The 22,934-nt window shown below is 39.7% G+C and overlaps 2 protein-coding genes across 6 annotated transcripts in view; both read right to left on the reverse strand.

Moving 5' to 3' along the window:
* Positions 1–125: 125 nt before the first annotated feature.
* The window catches only part of nacc1a (nucleus accumbens associated 1, BEN and BTB (POZ) domain containing a), a 30,276-nt gene continuing 7,467 nt past the window's right edge, over positions 126–22,934 (reverse strand). For 4 of the 5 annotated variants that reach the window (XM_081383738.1, XM_081383737.1, XM_081383736.1 and 1 more), the window contains exons 3-6: positions 22,452–22,622; positions 20,751–20,856; positions 20,569–20,666; positions 15,030–19,258 (exon numbers count right to left, since the gene is read on the reverse strand). In XM_081383738.1, coding sequence (XP_081239864.1) covers positions 18,951–19,258; positions 20,569–20,666; positions 20,751–20,856; positions 22,452–22,622 — 683 coding nt within the window. In that variant the 3' untranslated portion in view covers positions 15,030–18,950. Of the gene's footprint in view, positions 228–15,029; positions 19,259–20,568; positions 20,667–20,750; positions 20,857–22,451; positions 22,623–22,934 lie in introns of those variants that run through there. The other variant, XM_081383740.1, reaches the window with a different exon arrangement.
* ier2a (immediate early response 2a) lies at positions 11,629–12,909 on the reverse strand. The gene has a single exon (XM_081360056.1). The coding sequence runs from the start codon at positions 12,798–12,800 to the stop codon at positions 12,240–12,242; it is 561 nt and encodes a 186-aa protein (XP_081216182.1). The 5' UTR covers positions 12,801–12,909; the 3' UTR covers positions 11,629–12,239.

Here is a 22,934-nt window from a genome sequence, read left to right on the forward strand (position 1 = left end):
CACCTGAACTAAAATAGGAAAGCCCACCCTGCACTTCAGCCCCCCAAACGCAAGAAAGAAGAATCATAAACAAACAGACAAAACAGGAGAGAAAAACGCAAAGCTCCTCACTATTTCTTCTTCTTCGGCTTCGTCTTCTGCTTCTCATTGGAAACACTGGAGTTTGAATCTTCTGTTTCACTGCCCAGCTTTGTTTGAACTCCTAAAAAATAAATCCTTTGGAAATCCTGCATGATTGAAAAAAAACAAAAAAAAAACAAGTTAAAAAATACACAGAAACTTTGGATAAAAGGGGGAAAGGGGGATAAATTCTTTGGCTCCTTTGTCATGTCCGTGACGTTCTTTCTCTCTCCCGTCGACGCCCCCTCCCCACCCCCCATCTCTCTCTCGACTCTCTGAGATCCCTCTCTCCTGAAGGATAGGGGAGATGAAGCCATTGCTAACGTTCAAACTACTAGTAAAAGGGTGACCAGAGAGATGTTCGCAATTTTGTTGTACCAGATTTGGTGCCAAATACCACATACAATAAAGATTGTGAAAACATAGCACAATTACCTTTTAAGCTTGAGACATTTGATAACATTTTATTTACATTCCTCTATCACTGTATAGATAATTTGCTCACTTGCACAAAAATGCAGATATAGTAGCACATAAAATATACAAACATATAACAGGCAAAGGATGAATAAACATGCTCTTCCAGTCTTCCAGGGTACATGCAGAGAGAGAGAGAGATATGGGGGGAGAAGAGAGAGAGAGAGAGAACCTCTCCATCTTTACATATGATTTCATGTTGATAATGACAATGTGTGTATAAAGATGATCACATAAATAAGTATTGATAAGTGATGATGAAGATAGTGATGATGATGATGATGCTTTTAATTTCATTTTCTACCTGTTTTTGTATTTGACTGCCACTCTTTGTATTGCCATACTTGTTTTCATGTGAGTTTTGTGTAGATGGTGTGTGGAGCTCTGTGATAGTGATCCATTATGGGCCATGACAGAAACCCATCTGACCTTCAGCTGACGTCCTCGGTAGCTCGACGACTTGGACTGTTTCTATGGAAACACTTTCTCAGCCATATCAGTGAGCGTTAATGACAGTTTGAAGCATGCATCTGATCTCAAGTCTCTGTAACTGTGAACACTTTTTATCAAGAAGGGAAAAAAAAATGAAAAAGAAAGTAGAGGAAGAGCTGACTAGTTATCAACCATTTTGATAGAAACATGATATAAACGCCTTAGAAGACGTTTCGATATTAAAAAGAGCGTTTAGATGTTAGTTAACAAGAATCAATTAGGTTGGCGTAAAAATCGTATATTTTATAAAAATCTTTACTGTCATAATCTTCCTTTTAAATGCTGATTTTTATTTATTTTTTTATAATTATTTATTTTATACCTTTAAACCAGTTGTTTTCAACCAGGGAGCCAGAAGTAAACAATGACTTCAATTATTAAATAAATTAGTTTTAATATATTCAAATAATCTAATCGCATAATAAATTGTAGTTAATTCAAACTCCCCCCAAAAAGATACAAAACAAGCAGCTTTGTCATGATTATAGAAGACATGCCAGAAATGGGGGGCCTTCAAATCAAAAAGCTTGAGAACCATTGCTTTAAACTGACCTAAAAAAATAAAATAAAAATCCCTAAGACATTTCAATGTGTAGGTAAATGTGAGAAGGTAACTGAGCTCCACTACCTCTACTCAATCAGCAGATGGCGCTGTGATCCACATTGTTCGGCAGCCAGAGGTTCTGGCTCTGTCAGTCTCACCTTTTTCTGTTCCATGTTTGTCAATGACCTGTACATTGAGAGTCGTATTATGTGTCTGTCACCGATGGTGCACCGTTCTGTGTTCAGGAAATGTAACACAGCCAGTCAAACTGCACAGGAACATGTAACACAGCCAATCAAACTGCATGGGTGAAACAATGACCGGGCCTTTTCTGCCAAAACTTGTCTCTTGTGTCCCACTGATCTTTGTGTCTCTTCGGCCCACATTACCATTGCCATCTCAGTATTCTTTACGAGGCAGAATCCTCTGTGGAATGACTCCGCATACACAGACACGCTGCCGATCGAGTCCAACTTTGCAGCATGTGCAAATTAGACGCTGTATGTAGCATTTACTACCACATTTTCACGTACGGTCCCACTTGAGTGAGTCCTGTATGTAGCACTACTGATGAAATTGTGGCTCTCCTTTAAGACTCTATGTATAAGTGTGCCCACAACTGGTGAGTATTGTCTTAGAGGATGTAAACACAAGATACAGAATCCAAGTTTCATGTCTCCCCTTGCTAGTTGAGCATTACTAGATTCTGTGGTCATTGTTTCTTTGAGAACTGCATTCTTATTACTGAGATTAATCAGTGCCTTATTCAGCATTATTTAGACTGCACGTCTCTTTACACATTTATACAGCTGCAGTGTGTCGGTTTGCAGTGAAAAACAGTCTTTCTCTTGATTTATTTTATCCACAACAGGCATTTAGCTTGAGTGACTTGAGTTTTTATATGGAGAGTAGGCCTATATGCAATACAAACCCGTTTTGAGTTGCAACAAGCGTATAAGGAAATCATGTGTCTGTATGTTTGTGAGCAATGTGTGTTTGTATACGTTTGTGATCAGGTCCATGAGGATGTGCTTGACAAAAATCAACACGTGAATGATTTTCAGTCATCCTAATTTGCATGCATGATGTTCTCTCAGCGTCTTGCTGTGTGTGTGTGTGTGTGTGTGTGTGTGTGTGTGTGGCTGTGAGGTAAAAGACAAGCGATTGTCTGGATAGGACATCGACATTTCTCATCGTCTGTCATAATTCATCGTTACTAACAACCTCATGTTTGGCAAAACAAGTGACACTTAAAAATACAATGCCGATGTGGGAGTCACACTGTAAAAAGAAGAAACTAAAAACACGCAAGTTTTTGTCAGAAAAAAAAAAATGTAGAAAAGCATTTACCTCGAGAACTGCATGTGCAATGTGCATGCCACAGCGTTTGATAAAAAGTCATCTGCAGGAATTCAAAAAATGAAATGTTTTGTAGAAAAAACACGAGTACAGATCAATCTTTTTTAAAGTAATATATTCCTTTATGCTCTATTTTTTAAAACAAACAAAAAAATTGCATATTCTGGGGAGGAAAATCACTTTGATGCAACTTCAGGTTGTTCATTTCTTTCTGTTTCTAGCTGTTTTTCTTTTCCTTTTCTGCCAACTAGAAGGAGAGACACTTCAACACTATGTTCAGGACACGTCAATATGACTACTGTCACACACACACAAAAAAACGAAATAAAAGAGTCAAGAAGAAAATCCTTGCTGTTGTGCGCAAAACTCTTTTTAGTTCTGAAATCCCACATGTTCATCTTCCTCTGCTTTCACTACTGTTTTGAGTTTCTGACTCTTACACAATTCCAAAGGAATGTGCATTTGGCAAACCGGGTCATGATTGTGAGTACATGAGTGAGGTTACACAGAGCTGAATGCATCCTCTTATTCACAGAATTTAAGGTTTAGCCTTATCTGACACATAGAGGGATCAGACCACAGGAGTAGTCATAAGACCTCCAGGGCTTCAGAGGTGAAGTGCCTTGCTTAAATTGAGTATGGTCAGGAGAAAGTGCTCTGAGCAGGATTTAACACTTTCCATTCTTGGTGCTGCTATCAGTACCCCACTCACGCTGCTGACAAATGTTTCAAAAGTATCTTACACATTTCTTTTCGTATTTTTCTCTCCGTTTCCCAATTTTTATTACAAATTATGGTCCTTATTTTGTCCCACTTGTGCTTTAATGGCAGCGCCGTTTGAGCCACAAGCATGATGATCATGTTATCCAGCATGTTTTTAAAAGCATCTTGTGAGCTTCAGTGGTAATATGAAAATCAAATACAAAGAGTTAAAGGGGGAAAAAACTCACCCTCATGTCATTTCAAACCTGTATGACTTTATTCTGTGGAATATAAAAGAAGATCATTTGAGAAATGTTTCAGTCAGGTTTTTTCACTGTATGTCAATGGTAACCAAAACTGTTTGATTAACAGTTTAAAAAAAACCTCCCCATGAGGGAGAACTATCCCTTTTAAATGGTCAATGTTACAAGTTAAATAGCTGAGTTAAATATTTTTTTTCTTATTCTAAATTCTTACAGTTTTAGGCCTGGTTTCACAGACAAGGCTTAGATTAAACCAGAGTAGCTTTTTTTTTTTATGTAGCTTTTATATATGCCTTATAAAAACATTACTGTTGTGCGTCTTGAGACAAAACAATGGCACTGATATATTTTAAGTTGCTTTCCGTTAAAACAGCTCAAACATGCATTTTAATCTGTGAAACTGGGGGTTAGTGTATTTCCAAGGCTAAATAATCATTTTAAAAAATCATAGATTTTTAATGTGATCGCCGACTATCCCACATATAAATTATGAGGCCGCACATAGGCGGAGAGTGTTGGCCACAGGTCATAAAATGAACTGGGGCTTTGGCCAAAAATGCACCTGCACATTTAAACTAAATCTATAATAATAAAGTTAAAATCAAAATTTAATTAAAAGTGTCGATTGCGGCATTGAAATGTGCATTGTGTAATATTTAGGAGGATCTGTTGACAGAAATGCAATATCATACAGAACTATGTTTTCAGTGGTATAAAGACCTTACATAATGAACCGTTGTGTTTTTATTTCCTTAGATTGAGCCATTTCTATCTACATACACCGCGGGTCCCCTTACGTTGAAATGCGCCGACATGTTTCTACAGTAGCCCTGAATGGACAAACACTTCATCACTATGTTGAACTTTGTGCAAAGAAGCTAGCTAAAGCTAGCACAATGATGAACAAGTAACAATAATATTCGCAATAACATATCGTTTTACTGAATAATTAAGTAAACCTAATTTCTTAATTTATCTTTGTAAAGAAACCTCATTGCGTAACTGGCTACTCTCTGCTGTCTCAGACAACGACATATTTTCCTGTCCTGCCACCATAACTTCTGTTGGTTCCAATTCCGCTAAAAATTACACAGTGCACCTTTAAAGGTGGTATCAGTGATTTCAGGCCCAAAAATATTTTATCACATTCATCTAATCTTTCCTAACGATCCGCTAGCTGCCCGCCCCATAAGCATGCCATCAAAAAACCGCGCCACTGTAGGCAGCCTAGGCTCTGAGATCTGCACACAAAAACAAATGGTTTAGCCAAACACTCAAAACCAAAACAAATAGTGTTCCAACCAATCACCGACAGGGGGAGGGTGTTGTGAGGTTTTGTGCTTGTGCACGGCTGCACGCGAAGTCAGAGCTGAAGAAAAAGCTGGCTCAACCTCACAACACCCTCCCCCTGTCGGTGATTGGTTGGAACACTATTTGTTTTGGTTTTGAGTGTTGCCTACAGAGACGTGTTTTTTTGACGGCATGCTTATGGGGCGGGCAGCTAGCGGATCGTTAGGAAAGATTAGATGACTGTGATAAAATATTTTTGGGCCTGAAATCACTGATACCACCTTTAAATTTATATCTGCTCATGTTTCATCATACTTTGTATGCATTTTACAGCGTTGCACATTATAACCAAGCACACGCACGATAAAGAGGTTTTTCTATTTACAACGTATATTTGCAGCGTTGAGCAATGTAGCCAATCACAAACATATCTGCTGATTTCTTGAATCAATGCAATGGCCATGTTTAAGTCGGAATCTCCTCATCACTCAAAACACCGGAGTTTTTGTTCAGTGCTGAGATCTGCAGACTCAAATCCTCTCGTAATAATTTACTGTAACTCGTAACAAAAAAAAAAAAAAGTGTAGACATTATGCAGGCTAAATAAGACTGTACAGTCAGCTTAATCGATTAGCAGAACTTTGTGAAATCGCGCTGAAATAAGATGAGTGACATGATTATAGGCTAAAGGGAGCGCTTTTATGCATGCTTTCTGGGCGATGATCCATTCAGAATTTGAAGAAAACGTATGTATTGTTGCATAGGTAAAGCAATAGGCTATTTTCGAACTGGCTGCCATGCTAAACCACACCGGATAGCACATGTAGGCTATGTCTGCAAGATGTCTTTTAAAGATCACTTAATCTTGAAAGCATCTGCTGTTTACCAACATCTCATAGACGTCACGTCTTTATGTCAGTTTTACATACATTCTAAATCATAAACATCTTAAATACATTTTCTAAACGTCTATTTGACATCTGAGACAGGGAACGTCCTATTGCAGATGAGCAAACATTCAAAAAAATACGTCTTCCAGATGTAAAAACGCACATCAGATATATGTCTTTGTGATATACGCAGGGATGGGCAGTATTTCATATAGGCCTACATGTAGGCTATTTAAAATACGTATTTGAAATACAAAATACTATTTTGTATTTTAAAGCCTTTGGAAAAAAAATCTAATGTACTTTACATTTAAGATGAGTATTTTTGTATTTTCAAAATACATAAAATACTTTTTGCCAGTCAACCTCTTTATCAAGATACTGATTTCGTGCATCAACTAGTTCAGACACGCCCCCTCCCCCCAACCCCCAACATTCATGCATGTGAGCTGCATGCAGTAGGCTACAACTCAGCATTGGATCCAATATTAACCAACTGCAGAACTGCAGAACCAGTTCTGCAGTGTGAGGATGACAGCGCCAGCCTAACAGTCTGATGCCGGAAGTGGGCGGGGTAAAAGCATCTAAGGGGTGGAGATGGGTAGGTTTAGGGGCGGGTTTAGGGATCAGGGGGTGGAGATGGGTAGGTTTAGGGGTGGGTTTAGAGGTCAGGGGGTGGAGATGGGTAGGTTTAGGTATGGTATATGTATGGCATGCGGTTCCGGCATCAGACTGTTAGGCTGGCGCTGTCGTCCTCACACTGCTATGACGTAAGGTTCTGCGGTTCTGCAGTGAGACCTATCTCATTGGATCAGCTAATTATTATTATTTTAATTATTATTAATTATTATTATTACATTACTGCATGTTAGGGATGGGTGACATGACACTACATATCATAATCATAGCGATGATATAAAGTGTGAATTGATGGAACTTTTTCTAAACCGTGTACATAGGCCTTTTTGTGGGGTAAGCAAATTTATCCGTGCAGCTTTTAGTGGGCAATTTAGGAACAGTGTTGTGCAAGTTACTTCCAAACTGTAATACATTATACATTACTTGTTACTGTTATTTAAAAGTAATTATTTACCTTAGAATATTACTGTCTCAGAATTGTAATGCGTTACATTACTCCTGTATTACTTTTGAGTTACTTTCACCAAAATAACTAGAGAAGTATAACTTAACATTCTAAATTGACTAGGGCTGTAACGATATGCGATATGAAACCGAAATCGCGAAACTCAAATCCACGAACCTGTGTCACGGTGTGAGAAGGCAGAATCGCAACACACCCCTTCCAACTCCCAGAGTTATCCTTCCCGTCCAGATCCAATGCTACCACATCTTCAAATTACTATTAGTATTATTTGAAGTTAACATTATAAAATACGTAGACCTACACACCACAAAACTAGTTGAGGATAAATTCTTTAAAAAATTGGGCAATTCCAGCATTATATTTGCAGTCAAAACTTGAAATATAATGCATTTATTACCAATATATTGAAACGTCTGTTTACATATCCATTGGCTACTCTCTTAATAAAGGAGTTCAGACATTAGAAAAATATCAGTCTACACATGCGTTTTATATTTAACATGAGGGAAATAGACATACATGCATGCGTGACACAAAAAATCTTTAACTTTTAGGTAGCAAAATATTTTTTAGTAATTCTGTGAATTACACTAAGCAAACCAAAAGTAATACTACCCACCGGATGAAGAAGGGTTGGCTCTCCACAGAACATAATATATTAATTTTATTTTATTTTTCGTGTTCGCATTTATGAGGAAAAAACTTTGTGTTACTTACGTGTCCGTTCTCAGTTACGGACGTGAGCGCTCTGAAAGTGGCACTAAAAGACTGTGTAAAACTTTCACACAGACCTCAAACAGAAAGCACAAAGCCTTTAAAGTGAATTTCGTTTTGTATTAATTTTATTAATTTTATCTTAATTTTAATCAAGGTTTAATCAACCAATTGCCTGGATTTAATAAATAAGAAGTAAATACAGTAGACAAGAGGTAATCAGGACACGGAGGCGCCGGCGGGTGAACTGGAGCTTGTCTCATAAATGAACCGAAACTCAGCGCATACTTTCCTTACAGACATGTCTACTTTTAAACAGAACAATTCAAAACGAAAGAAAACTGACTGCTCTCTGCTTATGTAATCCGTATGAAATGTGCATTTCTCTCTGGCATGTTCACTACTGCAAAGATCGTGAGTCAGCATCGTCAACTTCATCTTTGCAGCCGACACTAACACAGAAAACACTTGTTTATTATTAAAACAATTAAAATGTCTCCTTGCTATATTTGATATATTCATAATCATAACTTTTGCCGGTTCTTTGTGACAGCTTTTAGGTGCTTTATTGGCAGTGCCACCCTTATGTGTTACATGAATGCGTCACCACCGCATCAAAAACATGATTGCGTGATGAAAAAAACACACACCACCTAAACATAGCCTAAATGGTTAGAAAGAAAACACAGAACAAACAGAGTAATGCGCATACGTCCACCTCGTGAATGTACAGTCTTCTTCTACCATATTCTCCCATTAGCCGCTTTTCCACTGGCCAGCGCAAGTACAGAGACCGAAATCGTGCCTCGCGGCACTCCTGTTAAACCTGCCCTAAACACGCCTTTACTGGACTGTCACACAATACAAAGGTACACCAGCAAGAGGGAGATGAATGAAATAAATCGCCATACAAATATATCAGAAGCTGTCATTTAGTCTTTATTTACAAACTTGGACACCACACGCGGCTATTGACTGACCACGAACAGGTAATAACTTACTTGCATGTTTCATTCGCTAATGTCTTGCGGTCTAGCTGTTTTTTTCCCCCGTTTTTTTTTTTTTTTGAACAATTAAATTTTGGGCTAAAAGTGTGTTGTAACGCAAGTAACGCACACATATACCGAGTAAAATATTACTTAAAATTGATTAGTAATGCCTTACACTACTGCGTTACAGCAAAAAGTAATTTACTGTAATGCATTACTTTTGTAACGCGTTACTCCCAACACTGTTTAGGAATTATTGGAACTTTGGAGTGGAAAAAGAAGCACTGATGAATGATACACCACAAAATTCTTCAGCTTTTAGTTTAATTGTTCATAAAAATAATAATAATAATAATAATAATAAAGGGGTAAATAGTGTCAAATGAATCTAAATTAGGCTAATTCTAATTTTAGATAAACTTTCTAATTATGATAAACTTATAGAAACAAATAAACTTGACATAAAATAAATATAAAATTACTTAAAAAGCATTGGACTACCTGTGGAAAAAAAAAGAAGAAAAAAAAAAGCTCAAAAGAGTTTGAAATTCAGTTTTTGTGGTTTCAAAACTGATATTGAGAATTGTGAAACCATATATTGTTACTGTGAAGTAAAATTGAGATTTTGGGTCATATCGCCCATCCATATTCTTTGCTAGATAGCAGAAAAGGTTCCCACAGTTTTACATACAGTATGAATTTTTTAAATAGTGTTCACCACAAGTAGACTACATTGTAAGCTAGTCAGAAATAAGTAGGCTATATAAATGGCTGCTATTTTGCATAAGTGTATTTGTAATTGCCAGAAAGAAAGAATGACAGAGAGGGCAGAGATGAGGTTAGGAATTAAAAGTCAATAGGCCTAGTTTCTTGATTCACTGTGAACATATACCTCCACTGGATGGCCAATTTCACATTTGTGTATTTTCAAAATACAAAATACTGTATTTGTATTTAAATACATTTTTTTCCACACAGTATTTTGTATTTGTATTTAAATAGGCCTAGATTTTTTTTTCCACACAGTATTTTTATTTTAAATACATTTCCATGTGTATGCCCATCTCTGGATGTACTTGTGCTATCAGGTTTGCCTGTTCAAATTATAGTGGTTTGCGAACATAACCACTTTAATAACAAGAGCGTTTATGCTGTGATAGTTACGTGTTGCCTATCAACAACCTATTTCATGAGATAATATTTCAATGTGTTTTTCACATCTAGCCTTACAGATGATTCACCCTCCACCTATGAGTCTGCAGTATCTCATTTGGGTGGCATGTGGCTACATTATTAGCTTGTTCCTTTTGTTTTTATCCTTGTTCTGTCCTTTTCTGATTCTACATGTCTTTGTGTAGGCTATATGTAGTTCTGCTGATCCGAGTGTTGTAAAGTCGTTTGGTCAGGAGATTGTGGGAGCTAACAGTGCATTCCTGTGAGATTTCAGATACTGGAGGATCAGGTTTCAGACTCGAGAGGGAAGGGAGGGGAGGCTCGTTCCATTAGCAGGACAATCGATGGGCCACACAGGCATTCAGCAGCTCCCCCTCCCCCGGCTGTCTGCTGTATGTCGGCCAGATGTGCGGATGTGTGAAGGGTGCTGTCCTTCCTCTAGTCTATTAATACCTCCTTCCGCTCACTAGCACATTCCTCTCTCGCGCCTGCCCCACTTCCTGCTCCCTTTACCCCATGATCATGATCCAACATGGGGTATGATTTTGCTGGGTCAACAAATATACACATGGCTCACATGAAGATTTATCTATATTTTACACCTATTTAGCCTATCTATTACACATATAATTACACATATAATTTAATTCCGTGTTTGTTAATATAACATGGCCACAAAGTGAATCAGGTTTTGATACAAATACATTATTTAAGTGTAGACTATCTGTTATAAACTACTATTTTATTACATTGATTCAAATAAGTGTATAAGTATAACGTTTCAACAAGTCGGCGAGTGCTAAAAACCAATAGAAATCGTGCGACGGTACCACAGCAACAATGTCGCTCGAGCGCTGTTGCAAAAATGCTCATTATTACTCTGTTAGATATAAATTATATAGAAATAATAGGCGATTTGTGAGTTGGTTAACTGTAGGCTGATAAAGGCGCCAAAAGACCTTTAACAGACTGCCGCCGAAAAGTATTCCTTGGAAAGGTCTTGTTCGCACATATTGCAGTTTGGATAGTAGGCTAGCATTGTGAATGTGATGCAGTAGGTATGTGTGAATGTATGTGTTCAACCAGCTAGTATAGCTTTAACGTAGACTTTAAGTATAGAATTCAGAATAAGGACAATGACTAATAAAAAGAAGTGTTAAGTTTGGGTTTAACAACACTTGCTAATGGGCCATTAATTATCAGTAGACGACTTAAACGTTTTACAGCTTCTCGTCTTTTGTTCCCCATATCCTGAGCCGGTTATGGGGGTTGAAAAGAAGTGGGAGTGTGAAAAGAGACGACAGCAGCGATTATCCGGCCTGATGTGCTGCTCACCGCTTCCTGCCTTCCGCGAACATACAGCTCCTGCCCGCGAGCCATCCGCACCTCCGGTCACGTGACCGCGGAATACTTTCAGCAGAGCGCACGCAACTACATACAAGCCTAGCTGACTCCGTCAGATCATTTCCTGGATAAACAGGTCTCAAGATAATGCGTCACACAAAAAGTATATGTCAGAGAATCTTTTATTGTACAAAACTGAGGTAGATAGATCAGAACATCACAAATGTCTGTTTGTAGTAGCCTAGCTTATGTCATGTTGACCTGCTGGAAAATCCCTGGCTACAATGTTTCAACTGGTTACTGCTTGGACCAGCAAGAAACCAGATACAATGTTCCAAAACACAGCTTAATGTGGGTGTTCCAGCAAGGAGACCACAGAAATCCCAGTCAGTGTCATAACTGGACAATCCTGACAGCACCATAGACAAATACAGTCTGGTATAACCAGATGGCCAATAAATAAATAGATAAAGTTAATGTGAATGTCCGTGGAAGTTCTCTCAGTGACACTTCTTGTAGAAGTCATGATGCCGCCGCGTCATGTCCTGATTCCTGAATCAGAGAAACGCGACAATTTGAACAAGAACCATCACACCTTTTCCCAAAAACAACCCGCTCTCCGATGAGCTGTCACATTGTTCCACTGTGAGTAATCACCCACTGACTTCTCCACGTTAGTCAATTGCCCTCAATATCACAGCAGTTATGCGTCACATAATACGCTTCCCTCTGTAGTGCGCAAAGTTCACTTGTGTTGTGCCATTGCGGTTTGTCTTTTCAGAATGTCACAATTGTTCTTGGCATAGGTACAAGTGACAGTGAGTCTAGCGCTCTACAACAGTTGGCGGAATTATTCTGAAGAATTCCTCTGGCCTCCACAAACTCCAGTTTGGCTTTTTTGCACGGTAGGAAGTCAGGGTCTGTGGCTGTTTTGCTCCGTCGCTTTCTGGAGTGACGGTCCGGTCTGGTTGGGTTGCAGTTTTCTTTGTCCACCGTGAGTCCTGCGGGGTTGTGTACATGTGCATGACCCTCGAGTCCGGACCTTTGCTCATCCTCGTTGGACTGTGTCGCTATCGCGCGCAGAGGTGTTGTCGTGGAGCTCGTTGTGTCAATGGGCTCTTCTGTTTGCGATGTGTTCTCTGTGACACTGAGTGTGTCGGATTGGCCCATTTTCTCGCTTGTCAGTCGAGCAGAGTGGTATATGTCCCTTGCAGATTTCATGACGAGCGTCAGCAACAGGCTCCGGTGGAGTCGGAGTCCACCACGCTGGGTGCGCGAGCTGTAGATTTTGCTCAACGCATGGACCATAATCTGCTTGGCCTCTGTTGTGACATCCATCGTTCTTACTTAAGTAACTTCTATCCTCTTTTCAAATATACAAACAATGTTTAGGCAATTTCCTCTGAGCTCAGTTCACTTTCACTGTCGTTTCATTCACCGAAGTAAACCTCAGCGTTGAGACCGCGCGCTTTATATAGTTTTGGTGACGTGTTCGCTTGTGATTGACACTCGGGCTCCTCCCATGAACTGCGGCTCTGTTTGAGGAAATAAGTCAGAACGTGTATCATTCTGCGTCTGATGTAATCAGTCGGAAGATTTCTTTGACAGCCAAGTACTAAATTAATCATCAATACCTCTAGACTATCAATGACCTTTTAAAAAAAAAAGAAAAAAGTAAACGTCGATGAATCACCTTCTGATTGTTTTATTGTAGCCTGTATTTTATTTAAAATAATTGCATTTTTAACTAAAATGATATATTATATTATATAATTACTCGACAATACAACACAATACAATGACAAACGCATAAGAAGTCTGTGCCATTTTTCTAGCCTGGGTTAATAGATAGGCTACTTTTATTCCCATGGATATTGTTAGCTTCCTCATTCTCTTATGCCCATAAAAGGAACTTCCGCTTGTCGGTCGGCTCTATGGAAAACCCATGATGCGTGGGCTCGTTCAGGCTACTTCCTGTTGCCTTATTTGCTTCAAGAGATTTCGTCATAGCCAATAACCTCACACGACACGCGCGCGTCAAGCTTCCTCTGCCCATTTACGGGTGGATCCAGCTGTTTTCGCGTAAAACGTATAACAGCACCATTTTATCAAACGTTAGATCCACGGATGTTGTTAAACCAAATGTTAATTTTCTAAATTCAGTCCACATTCAAATTGGTTTTTGGACGGAGGAACTGTAAAATTACAGAGGTGACACACGTGAGACGAGATATGCTATTAGTTATTCATACATGGTAAAACCTGCTCAAATATTTTTTAGCTATCCAAGAGGCAGTTGATCTAGTTAATGGGATAACAATAATAATAATAATAATAATGAAATGTTAAAGTGCACTCTCAAACTCTGGGTTGCACACATGATCAGGTTGTGTTAAAAAAGGTTGCACAAACTCCAAGTATTTCTCTGTGATCAGGTCAAGCTACAGTTTAGGCATTAATTAACCTTCTACATGACAATATTGTATAGCCTGATAGAAGAAAATAGTACATAAAGTTATTTCGAAGTAAGACTTAATTGAAATCTATACATCCACTAAAGTATTCCACTTAATATAAGTGTGGTTGGCTAAAGTAAACCTATAAAAGTTGTGTGCCTTAAAGACAATCAAAAGGTCCCCCCCCCCCCTTCCCCCGAAACTTAAATTATTAGCTTGAATTCGCATGTAGAATTGGCTGCTTTCAGTGAAGACCTCCATGTTTAGCCAAGGTGTATTCACTCCTGCAATTAGATTGCATATTAAACATACTACTATGTACATATCAACAGTGGTTTTCAACCAGGTGGCCTCACCAGAGTTCCAGAGGGGCCGCAAGATTACTTTTAGTATATAATTAAAACACTTATACTTTTCATGTATTTGTGAAGCAAATATATTAAGATAATATATTAGGTCTTGGTTTCTTTAAGAATAAGAAAAAAAAGTTTTTGTTTAAAACTGGAAAAGAGATCTGCCAATGGGTAGGATTTTTCTTTCTTTCTTTTGAATAAATAAAATAAGGCGCCAAAGACACAAAAATCTTTGTTACAAACTTTTATTAAGATATTCAGCTGTATCCTTTGACTTTTCTCTTACTCATTTTTTACAGTAGTTAATGTGCAATTACTTTTGATAATATTGGGTCACAGTTAGGGATTCACAAAGTTATTGGCACTTTGAACACAGACAGAATGGAGTGGATGAGCACTGGCGTTACAGGGTCAGTGCATGAGCACAGCTGGGTATGGGTTACAACTCATGCTGAGAGTGCACGACTAACAATCAAACTTCATTAGTGCTTCTATGTAATATACAGTATATAGATTTGTATAGGGATGTAGTCATAGAAAGTGAGACACTGCATCGTAAAAAAAAGTTCACAACCTGTTTGTTGTTTTGAGTGTTCAAGCGAGCTGATGTCATCACCCATCCTGTCTGTATTTCTCTGTAATTCGTGATACCACGTCCGGACATCAATTTGTCGAGCTGTCACACGTTACTTTACCAAAACATTTGCAAATTTGGGTTATAATCCATCTCATTTCAGGGAAAAGACTGAAAGCAGAGTGTTGGGGTGTGCTGGAAGAGAACGCAACACGCAGAGAAAGAGGTGAGAGTATCTTTATGTGGTATATCTGTTATTTAGAGTGGAATAGCAATGCTGCATTCTGGGTAAAAAGGCTTAGACGGACGAAAAAAACAAAAAAAACTGCAAGCTAAAGGAAAACCTGCAAAATGCAGCGAGTCCGTTGCTTCAAAACAGACGGGTCCGGTTTCTGCCTTTGCAGAGAGGAGAGACAGTCACTACTTATTAAAGAGTTCCATTTTTAATACACCGCTCCATACTCTCTCTTGCAAGCTGTCAGCGATCCACCAGGTTACAAATTCACAATGATCTACAATGCACAATACCCCAACAAACTGTGTTACAAGGAAGAATGACAAGACATATGGGCAGTTAAACTCTCACACTCTTTCCCCACCCTCACAGGCGTCTGCCATCTAACTGCTCTGTGCTCCGTGACACAGTCAGACTGAATTGCAAGGTGCCGGGGAGCACGTCTATGAACGCCAACCCCAGAAAAAGGTGCTTTACTCGGGCACATGAGCAGACAGATAGGCAACGTGATATGGACATCCTGGCCTTTTTTGATTAACACTGGTCCCTTCATTCCCACTATATACTTGCCTTAAGAAACCTTTCATACCAGGCGAGACATACGTTTTTCCGAAATAAAAATAATCATTTAAAGGTGAAGTGTGTAACTTGAAACTAATTCACAAAAATAATGATTTCAGCCTCTTTCGGGCTGGTTGTGATGCTCAAACAAACAGAGCAACTTTTTGATAGCGCCACAGTGTTACACCTTTCGGGAAAAATCAACCATCGAATGGCTTACTTTTAGCATTTTAACATTGAAAAAAAGATTACACACATCACCTTCAACTTCCCAGAAGGAGAAAAGCCATCTTTTGTGGCCACTAAAAGTCATCTTTCTCAGTTATGACACCCCCTGGTGTTGACTGTAAGTAGTAAATTTAAGCCGCAGAAACACACAGCAGGTGGCGCATGGACACAGCGGTTCCTCTCCAGCGACGCATGCAGCATATGTGATCTGTGCCATCAAAATGGAGGACGCATAAACACTGGCACAGTCATAGCCGGCGAGAGGAGAGAGAGGAGCGCCGCCACTCCATGCCCTACCCAGATACACACGCAGTCCGTCTCCCGCAGTCCTCCTGAAAAGGCACCAGTGACCCAGCAGGCCTTTAACATCTAAAGAATAGCACACATAGCACCAGTTCATCCCTCACCGTGCCCCCACCCTCCCAGCACTTTAGTCGATAAAAAGAAATGAAAAAATACTCGGTACTCTATCATCAGTCAAACAACTCTATATTGTATCCTTAAAAAACTTGGCAAGTCAACTCTTTCACCTTGAATTAGTAGTAGTTGAAAAGTAAATACAGTACACGTGGTCTGCTAAAAGAATGGAGAAATGAAACAGAGAACGAAATGAACGCATGCACATTCCCAGATGTTGATTTCGCAGGATGTTATACATTTCTACACTAGAGGCATTATTGTCTTCTGGTCCAAAAGAAAAGAAAAAGAAATAGGTCACCGGTCAGACCAGAACCAGACTGCATTTAAGACGTAAACTTGCCAGGAGTTCACTTTATTTGCTACGACTCTAAAGCCTGAAAACAAAACAAGAAAACTACAATTTCCAGATATACAAAGTAACAGCAGGTAAGCCAGACTTGATGATGCAAATAAAAGAGAGAAAAAAAAAAACTGAGCTAAAACAAGAGGGGTGAAAGACCTAATGTAAGCCATCAATTAAAAAGACGAACGACCTGTTAAAAACGTGGTCAAAATCTGTTCAACAGTCTCTTCGATATTTACATCAGTATTCAACATGGCTGGCCGCAGACACAGGGGTGCATCCTGTTATGGGCCAGATACCGACACATACACATCCACGAAGTTTAGTCCAAAAACCATCGGTTACGCTCTACAAAAAAAGGTGCACAATCCACCACTCTCCTCTACAAAAAGGTGCAAAAGGCTCTAGTTCAGTCTACGAAAAGGTGCAAAGAGTTCCATTTCTTCAAAAAGGGGGCGGCTAATGTATGTGTCCCAGGAGATCAGATGCACACAAAAAAAACATCACTTACACAAACACGCGCGGCCTACCAATTCGGGCATGAAATATTACAATCGCCTAAAGTATCGTATTTCTGTTTTTGTGAGGCATGTGCATATAAAACCCATGCCTGAGTGCACATTAAGACATCACATGCAATCCCATTCAAATTCTGATGGAAATCTGGATTATGCAAAAGTTCACGGGTTACGGCACACCTTCAGACAGCCGAAGAAGCATCCGTACGTGAAGCATCCGATGAATAAACACAGAAACAAACACCCTAAATCCCAGAATCAACACATCACCCACATGCAAATACACAGTGCCAACTATGTGCAAGGAATGTATACAGATGGTGACTTGTGCGGACACACACATGCTTGCCTAAGCGAGCACAGACACACACGCACGCACACATGCACACACAGCTGCCCAAACAGGGACATGGGCAACATGAAGAGACTTAATCACTCTGCTCCTCCTCTCCTGGGACACAGGCAATGTAAACCCTCCTCCACTCCCAAACACACACACAAAGTCAGGCCAAAACCTTAAGACAGTAAAGTGACTAACAATAAGAAGCACAACCTCCTTTCCCCCTGGGCTGCAAAAGCATGTTTGTGTGCCACAATGGGGGAAGAAAGCTAAAAGGTTTACACGCTAAAAACACTTAGTTTATATGTCCTACACAATTTTTATTTTCTTTTCAGGGGATAGTTTATCCAATTCTGTCATCATTTACTCACCCTCATGTTGTTCTTAAACTGTACGGAACACAAACAAAGATATTTTAAAGAATGCTTCAACTGTTGTTGTGCAAACACTGAAAGTCAGTGGGGTTGAAATTACTGTATTAATTGCGTCACTGGTCAAAGCGGCCAATCGAATTCTGCTACGGAAACGATGGTAATCCAGATACAAGCCAAGCACCATTCTTTGAAATGTAAGACAATCCTTATGCAAAAATATTCCTCATTATTCTCACTATTTCCATTTAAAACCCAAAAAAAGGTGTCTCTTGAGGGGAAAAATAAAATAAAACAAAAATAGAGATTTTAAAACAATCCCTCTCTCTCAAGCTCAAAAGGTGTGAGCAGATAAATATATTTTTATCCTTTACAGTCCTTAATCATCTTTCATCAACTCTGAATTCATATAAATCACACACAGTGGAACAAGTAGAAGGGGAAAGGAGAAAATGGCAACATAACAAACAAAGAACGTGGCAGACTAAGATCCCACATATATTTTGGGAGGAATGGAAGGAGAGGAGGATATCAGATTCTTTCCATTTTAGACAGAACGAGAGACAGAATATGCCACCTACTTCTCCTCTCCTCCCTCACTACTTTCTCCATCTGCTGTTCCTTTAGATCTTATGACAAGCATTTTTCCTGTCTCTCTCCTGGGCCAAATACAATCGGCTAGTCTGACATAGCCAGGTAGCTACAAACTAATACATTCAAATTCAGTAGAGTGAGATCAGGGAACATCGGGCCTCCCATCGCAATAACTTTTCCTGGTCCTAATTATGTATTCCTATAGCATCGGTGACTAGATTTACTTGCCGAGCATGGAGGCAAAGGGGATCTTCTGTGCAAAAGAGGGTTATTCAGCAAAAACAAAAATGATTGAAAAGAAAATAGCGCCCCTGGTATAAACCCCCCGTGTTCCTCCCGACACTAGACCGTGCTATCTCCTCCAATCTCCTACCCGACTCTCCCTTTCCCATCCCAGGCAAAAGCAGCAGAGCCCAGAGTCACGCAGCGGGGTGGGAGGCAGGAAGGAGGTGGGGCGGCAGAGGGGATGGGGCAGGGCTTTCCTCGCCAGGTCGCTCACTGAAACAAAGTGCCGTTGTCTCCGCTCACACCCTGCAGAGACTCGCCCGAGGATCCTCCGGTCTCCACCGAAGCGCCGCCCTCCAGGCTAGCGGTCTCAAAGGTAGGCTCGCCGCTGAGGCCGTCCGCTTCCATCTTGATGCTGTCAGGAAGGAAATTGGCATAGGCGTCGCCCTCCGCCATCAGTAGCTTCAGCTTGGGGATCCAGCTCTTCCTCACCACGCGCCGAGCGTTAGTGCACATGTCCGCCGCAATGGCGTTCATCTCGCTCTCTTTAAAGCTGGTGGCGAAGTTCTGGCAGTAAACTGTAGACACACGGGGGGGGGGGGGGGGGAGTCATTTCTAAAGGCACGTTCACACCAAGAATAACCAAAACGACAATTATATCAGCATCCACACCCATAGATGATAACGTTCTAGTGGTATCGTGATTCGGTTCAATACACAATACTGATCTCACAATATTTTAAACAAAGCCAAAATATATTTATACTTCTGCGTCAGACCTACGCCGGAGCCTCTACGCTGTAGGCTACTTCTGCACCGTTGTCCGCGTTGACGCGCAATTACACATGCAGAGGGAGCATATGAAACCCGAGGGAGGGGTTCAAGCAGACCAATCACAGCGCTTGCGTCCGCATAGAATTGACGCGTTGTTACATTTTTGGAGAGGTGCACATCAGGGTACGCCGAAGGGTATGTGCGCTACACACAGCCTACGACGTAGCTACGGCGTGAGTTCGACGCAGAAGTATAAGTTGGGCATAAGACATGATGAACAGTTAACAAAACGTACTGTTGCTGGTTACATAAACTGCTAAAACTAGTCTTACAACTTAGTCATCTAATTTTTTTCTTCAAGATTGGTCAAACTTTTTTTTAAGTCAGTTACATAAAAAGGTAGATTGGTCTAATTTGAATCCAAAAAGTAAGATTGATTAGCCCTAAGTAACTGCTAGTTGGTCAGACTAGTTCAGGGGTCGGCAACCTATGGGGTAATCACTGGCACGTGAGAAAAGATAAAGCACCTCGCACCCGCATTACTGATCGACATTCCGAGGTAATCATTTTTAACTGTAATGTAGCTTGTTTTAGGAGCTATAAATAATAACAAAGTGTGAGAATTAAACTGCACAAGTCAGTGAAAGCCGACAACTTTGACAAATCATTAGCATGACCGTTTTGCATCACATCCTGATAAAAATTCCACAATGACGGTGGGTGATGTGCCAACTCTGTTCACACGTAGTGGGGTTCAGTAGGGTCACACTGAAAATCTGTTATTCAAAGTCGAATTTAAACCTGAAAACAAACTTACTTGTTGGATTTTGAAAAATTTAAAACAAATTTTATGGAAAATTGCTTCAGAAATATTTAAAGTTCTGCACTATTCCTGTTACTTATCAAATGAGCAAGTTTGTGACTGATCGAGTAATTTTTGGTTATCAGGTTTCAACGTAAAAATGTGTTCATATCTCAATTGGGGGGGGGGGGGTATGTAACGTTTATTTAAATTAATGTTAAACTTTATCGTTATAGTTATCATACTTTCTGTAACATGCCTTCATAGGTAGGCAAATGAGGTGCTCTGAGTAATGAAAGATCAGGAACTTACACTTGACAGCGTGCAACACTCGGCTGTCCAGCGGCTTACGGCTGGGGTCATTGGTGGAGGAACGGATGCCAGTTCCACAACTGTTGGCCAGAGTGCTCCTGTGTGTCAAACAGAAATAGGAAAGTTAGAGGCCTTACACTTTCACTATTATGGAAGACATCTTTAATGTTTCTCAGACTTACCTATCGAAGAAAGCAGCCAGCAGCCTCCTCAGAAGGACTTTGTGCCTGGTCCCTGCACTGACGTGACAGTTCATTAGCTGAGCTCGTGAAATGTACACGCTGGTGCCTGTGGACCAAATACATGAATCTCGCTTAAAAGGTGGGAAACTTAATTCATATGAATGTACTCAAGATATACAAGCAGACACATATTGAAAGACTGACAAATGCTTTATGACTCATCGATTTGCATGAATGCGTTCAAATCCCAAAAAATGAATACTAAATGAATGAATACTAAATCACACAAAGCACAGAAATTCAGATCTCCTTATAAGCATTAAAGATCATTCATGTTAGTACCGACTGTGACCTGTGAAGTTTAAGCTCTGACTTTACTGCAATTTTTAATGCAATTCAACTTTTCAAATACAGAATACTACATAAATAAATCATATCTAGCTGCATTTGATTTATTAATCTCTTCATTTTTTAAATTCTCATCAATACTCAGCCAGTCACCAGATACTAGTTTTCAAAAAAATCTATCGTGGGCTTAAACAGCTAATTTTTTTAGATAGTTTCTACAGTGACTGTCAAACAATTTGTGTTAAAGCAGCGCTTTAACACAAATAACTCAAGAACTAAATAATCAATCGGCTCCAAATAACGAGTGAATTGGCAATATAAAACGTGCATGAAACAATTTCTCTCATGCTATAATAAACACATACGCTGCTGTTTTGGAGATTTTGTTTTTGAAATTTATTTGTGGGGTCTAAAGGTCCAATAAATACCATTCACATTTCAAACCTGGAAATAAGTTCATTAGAGTAATTGCATTTACATTATACTGAATCATGTTTCTATACGTTACATGTGTCTGATCTTCAAATTTTCCAGGACTATAAATGAAAAGCCAAAACAGTCATGTCATTATAATTCAAAAAACAAAACCTGCCTCCATTGGATGGGGGGGATGGGGGCTTTACTAAAACAACATTTGAAAATCATTCAAAAGCTTATTTTCCATCATGCTCTTAATTAAACATTTGTCTCATTTCCATTTTTCCTTTTCACTCCTCCAGCGTTTCGTATTTGCTCATCATTTAATGACTTTCTGATGACATTTTTTCCCAAAGACCTTTTTATCGTTTGTCCTCTCGTCTTGTTTCAATTCCTCATTTCATTTTCCACTTTATATTGCTTCATGTCTGGTCTTGTTCGAACGCTTTCTTTTATCGTATTTGTAAAGCACTTTGAGCTGCATGTTTATATATGCGACTGCTGTTTAAATAAAGTTTCAGCGATAAGTGGAATTCCTCTGTTATGTGGACTGAACAGTTCCAGTCGGACAGCTCTGAGTCACTTAAGGCCACGCTTTACAACTCATAAAAGCCTCCATTACCTTACAGTCACTCAACAAAACCTGTTCTACACCACAATACCAAAACACGGCTTCTCCAAACACGGCTGACCTATCAATCACCGCGAGAGATCATTTGCTTTTCATGGGCTATTGAACATGACTCAGTTGTGTGATGCCGGTTTTACTCCCTATTTGTCTCTTCTATAGATTAATATTATTTTCTCGGCAGATGTTTTCTTACCGTGCACACAGGGTGATATGACGACTGCTTGAGCAACAAAAGAATGATTTATCCCACTATAATACATCAGTTGCGTTTTCTTAAGGAACAGGTACAATGATCAGACTCAGACCTGAGACTAGCTCCAGTTTCTCTGCTGGGTCACCTTCCTCGTAAAGTTTGGGATGACAGCGGTTGCCGATCTGAGCGATGAGCTCGGCAGGGAGAGAGGCGAGATCCTGTCGGCCGCGCATCCTAGGCCGCGTCTCTGAGTGGTCCGGGAGGGCCTCCACACGCTCACCCGCTGAAGACAAGAGAAAAAGATGATGAGAAAGGAAGTTTATGGAGAGAAGAGAAAGTGTGAAGACAAAACGTGATCTCGGCACACACTGTCTAGACAGTTGTGAAGATTAAACCAGCACTCAGGTCTTTTGAAACAGACAGATAATACAGACCTCTTGGGATCGAGACTAATAAAAGACCTGTGAAATCCAAAGGCATCAGAACACATTCAGTTTTCATGCCATCTGAGAGAAGATAAGACCTTCTGATAAAATATTCATGAGCTCCAAACAGTTGAAGCATTTTAACAAAAAGTGTGAATTTAGCTATGATG

The sequence above is a fragment of the Scardinius erythrophthalmus genome (assembly GCF_964197995.2).
Source record: "Scardinius erythrophthalmus genome assembly, chromosome: 1".
In the NCBI taxonomy this organism is placed as follows: Eukaryota; Metazoa; Chordata; class Actinopteri; order Cypriniformes; family Leuciscidae; genus Scardinius; species Scardinius erythrophthalmus.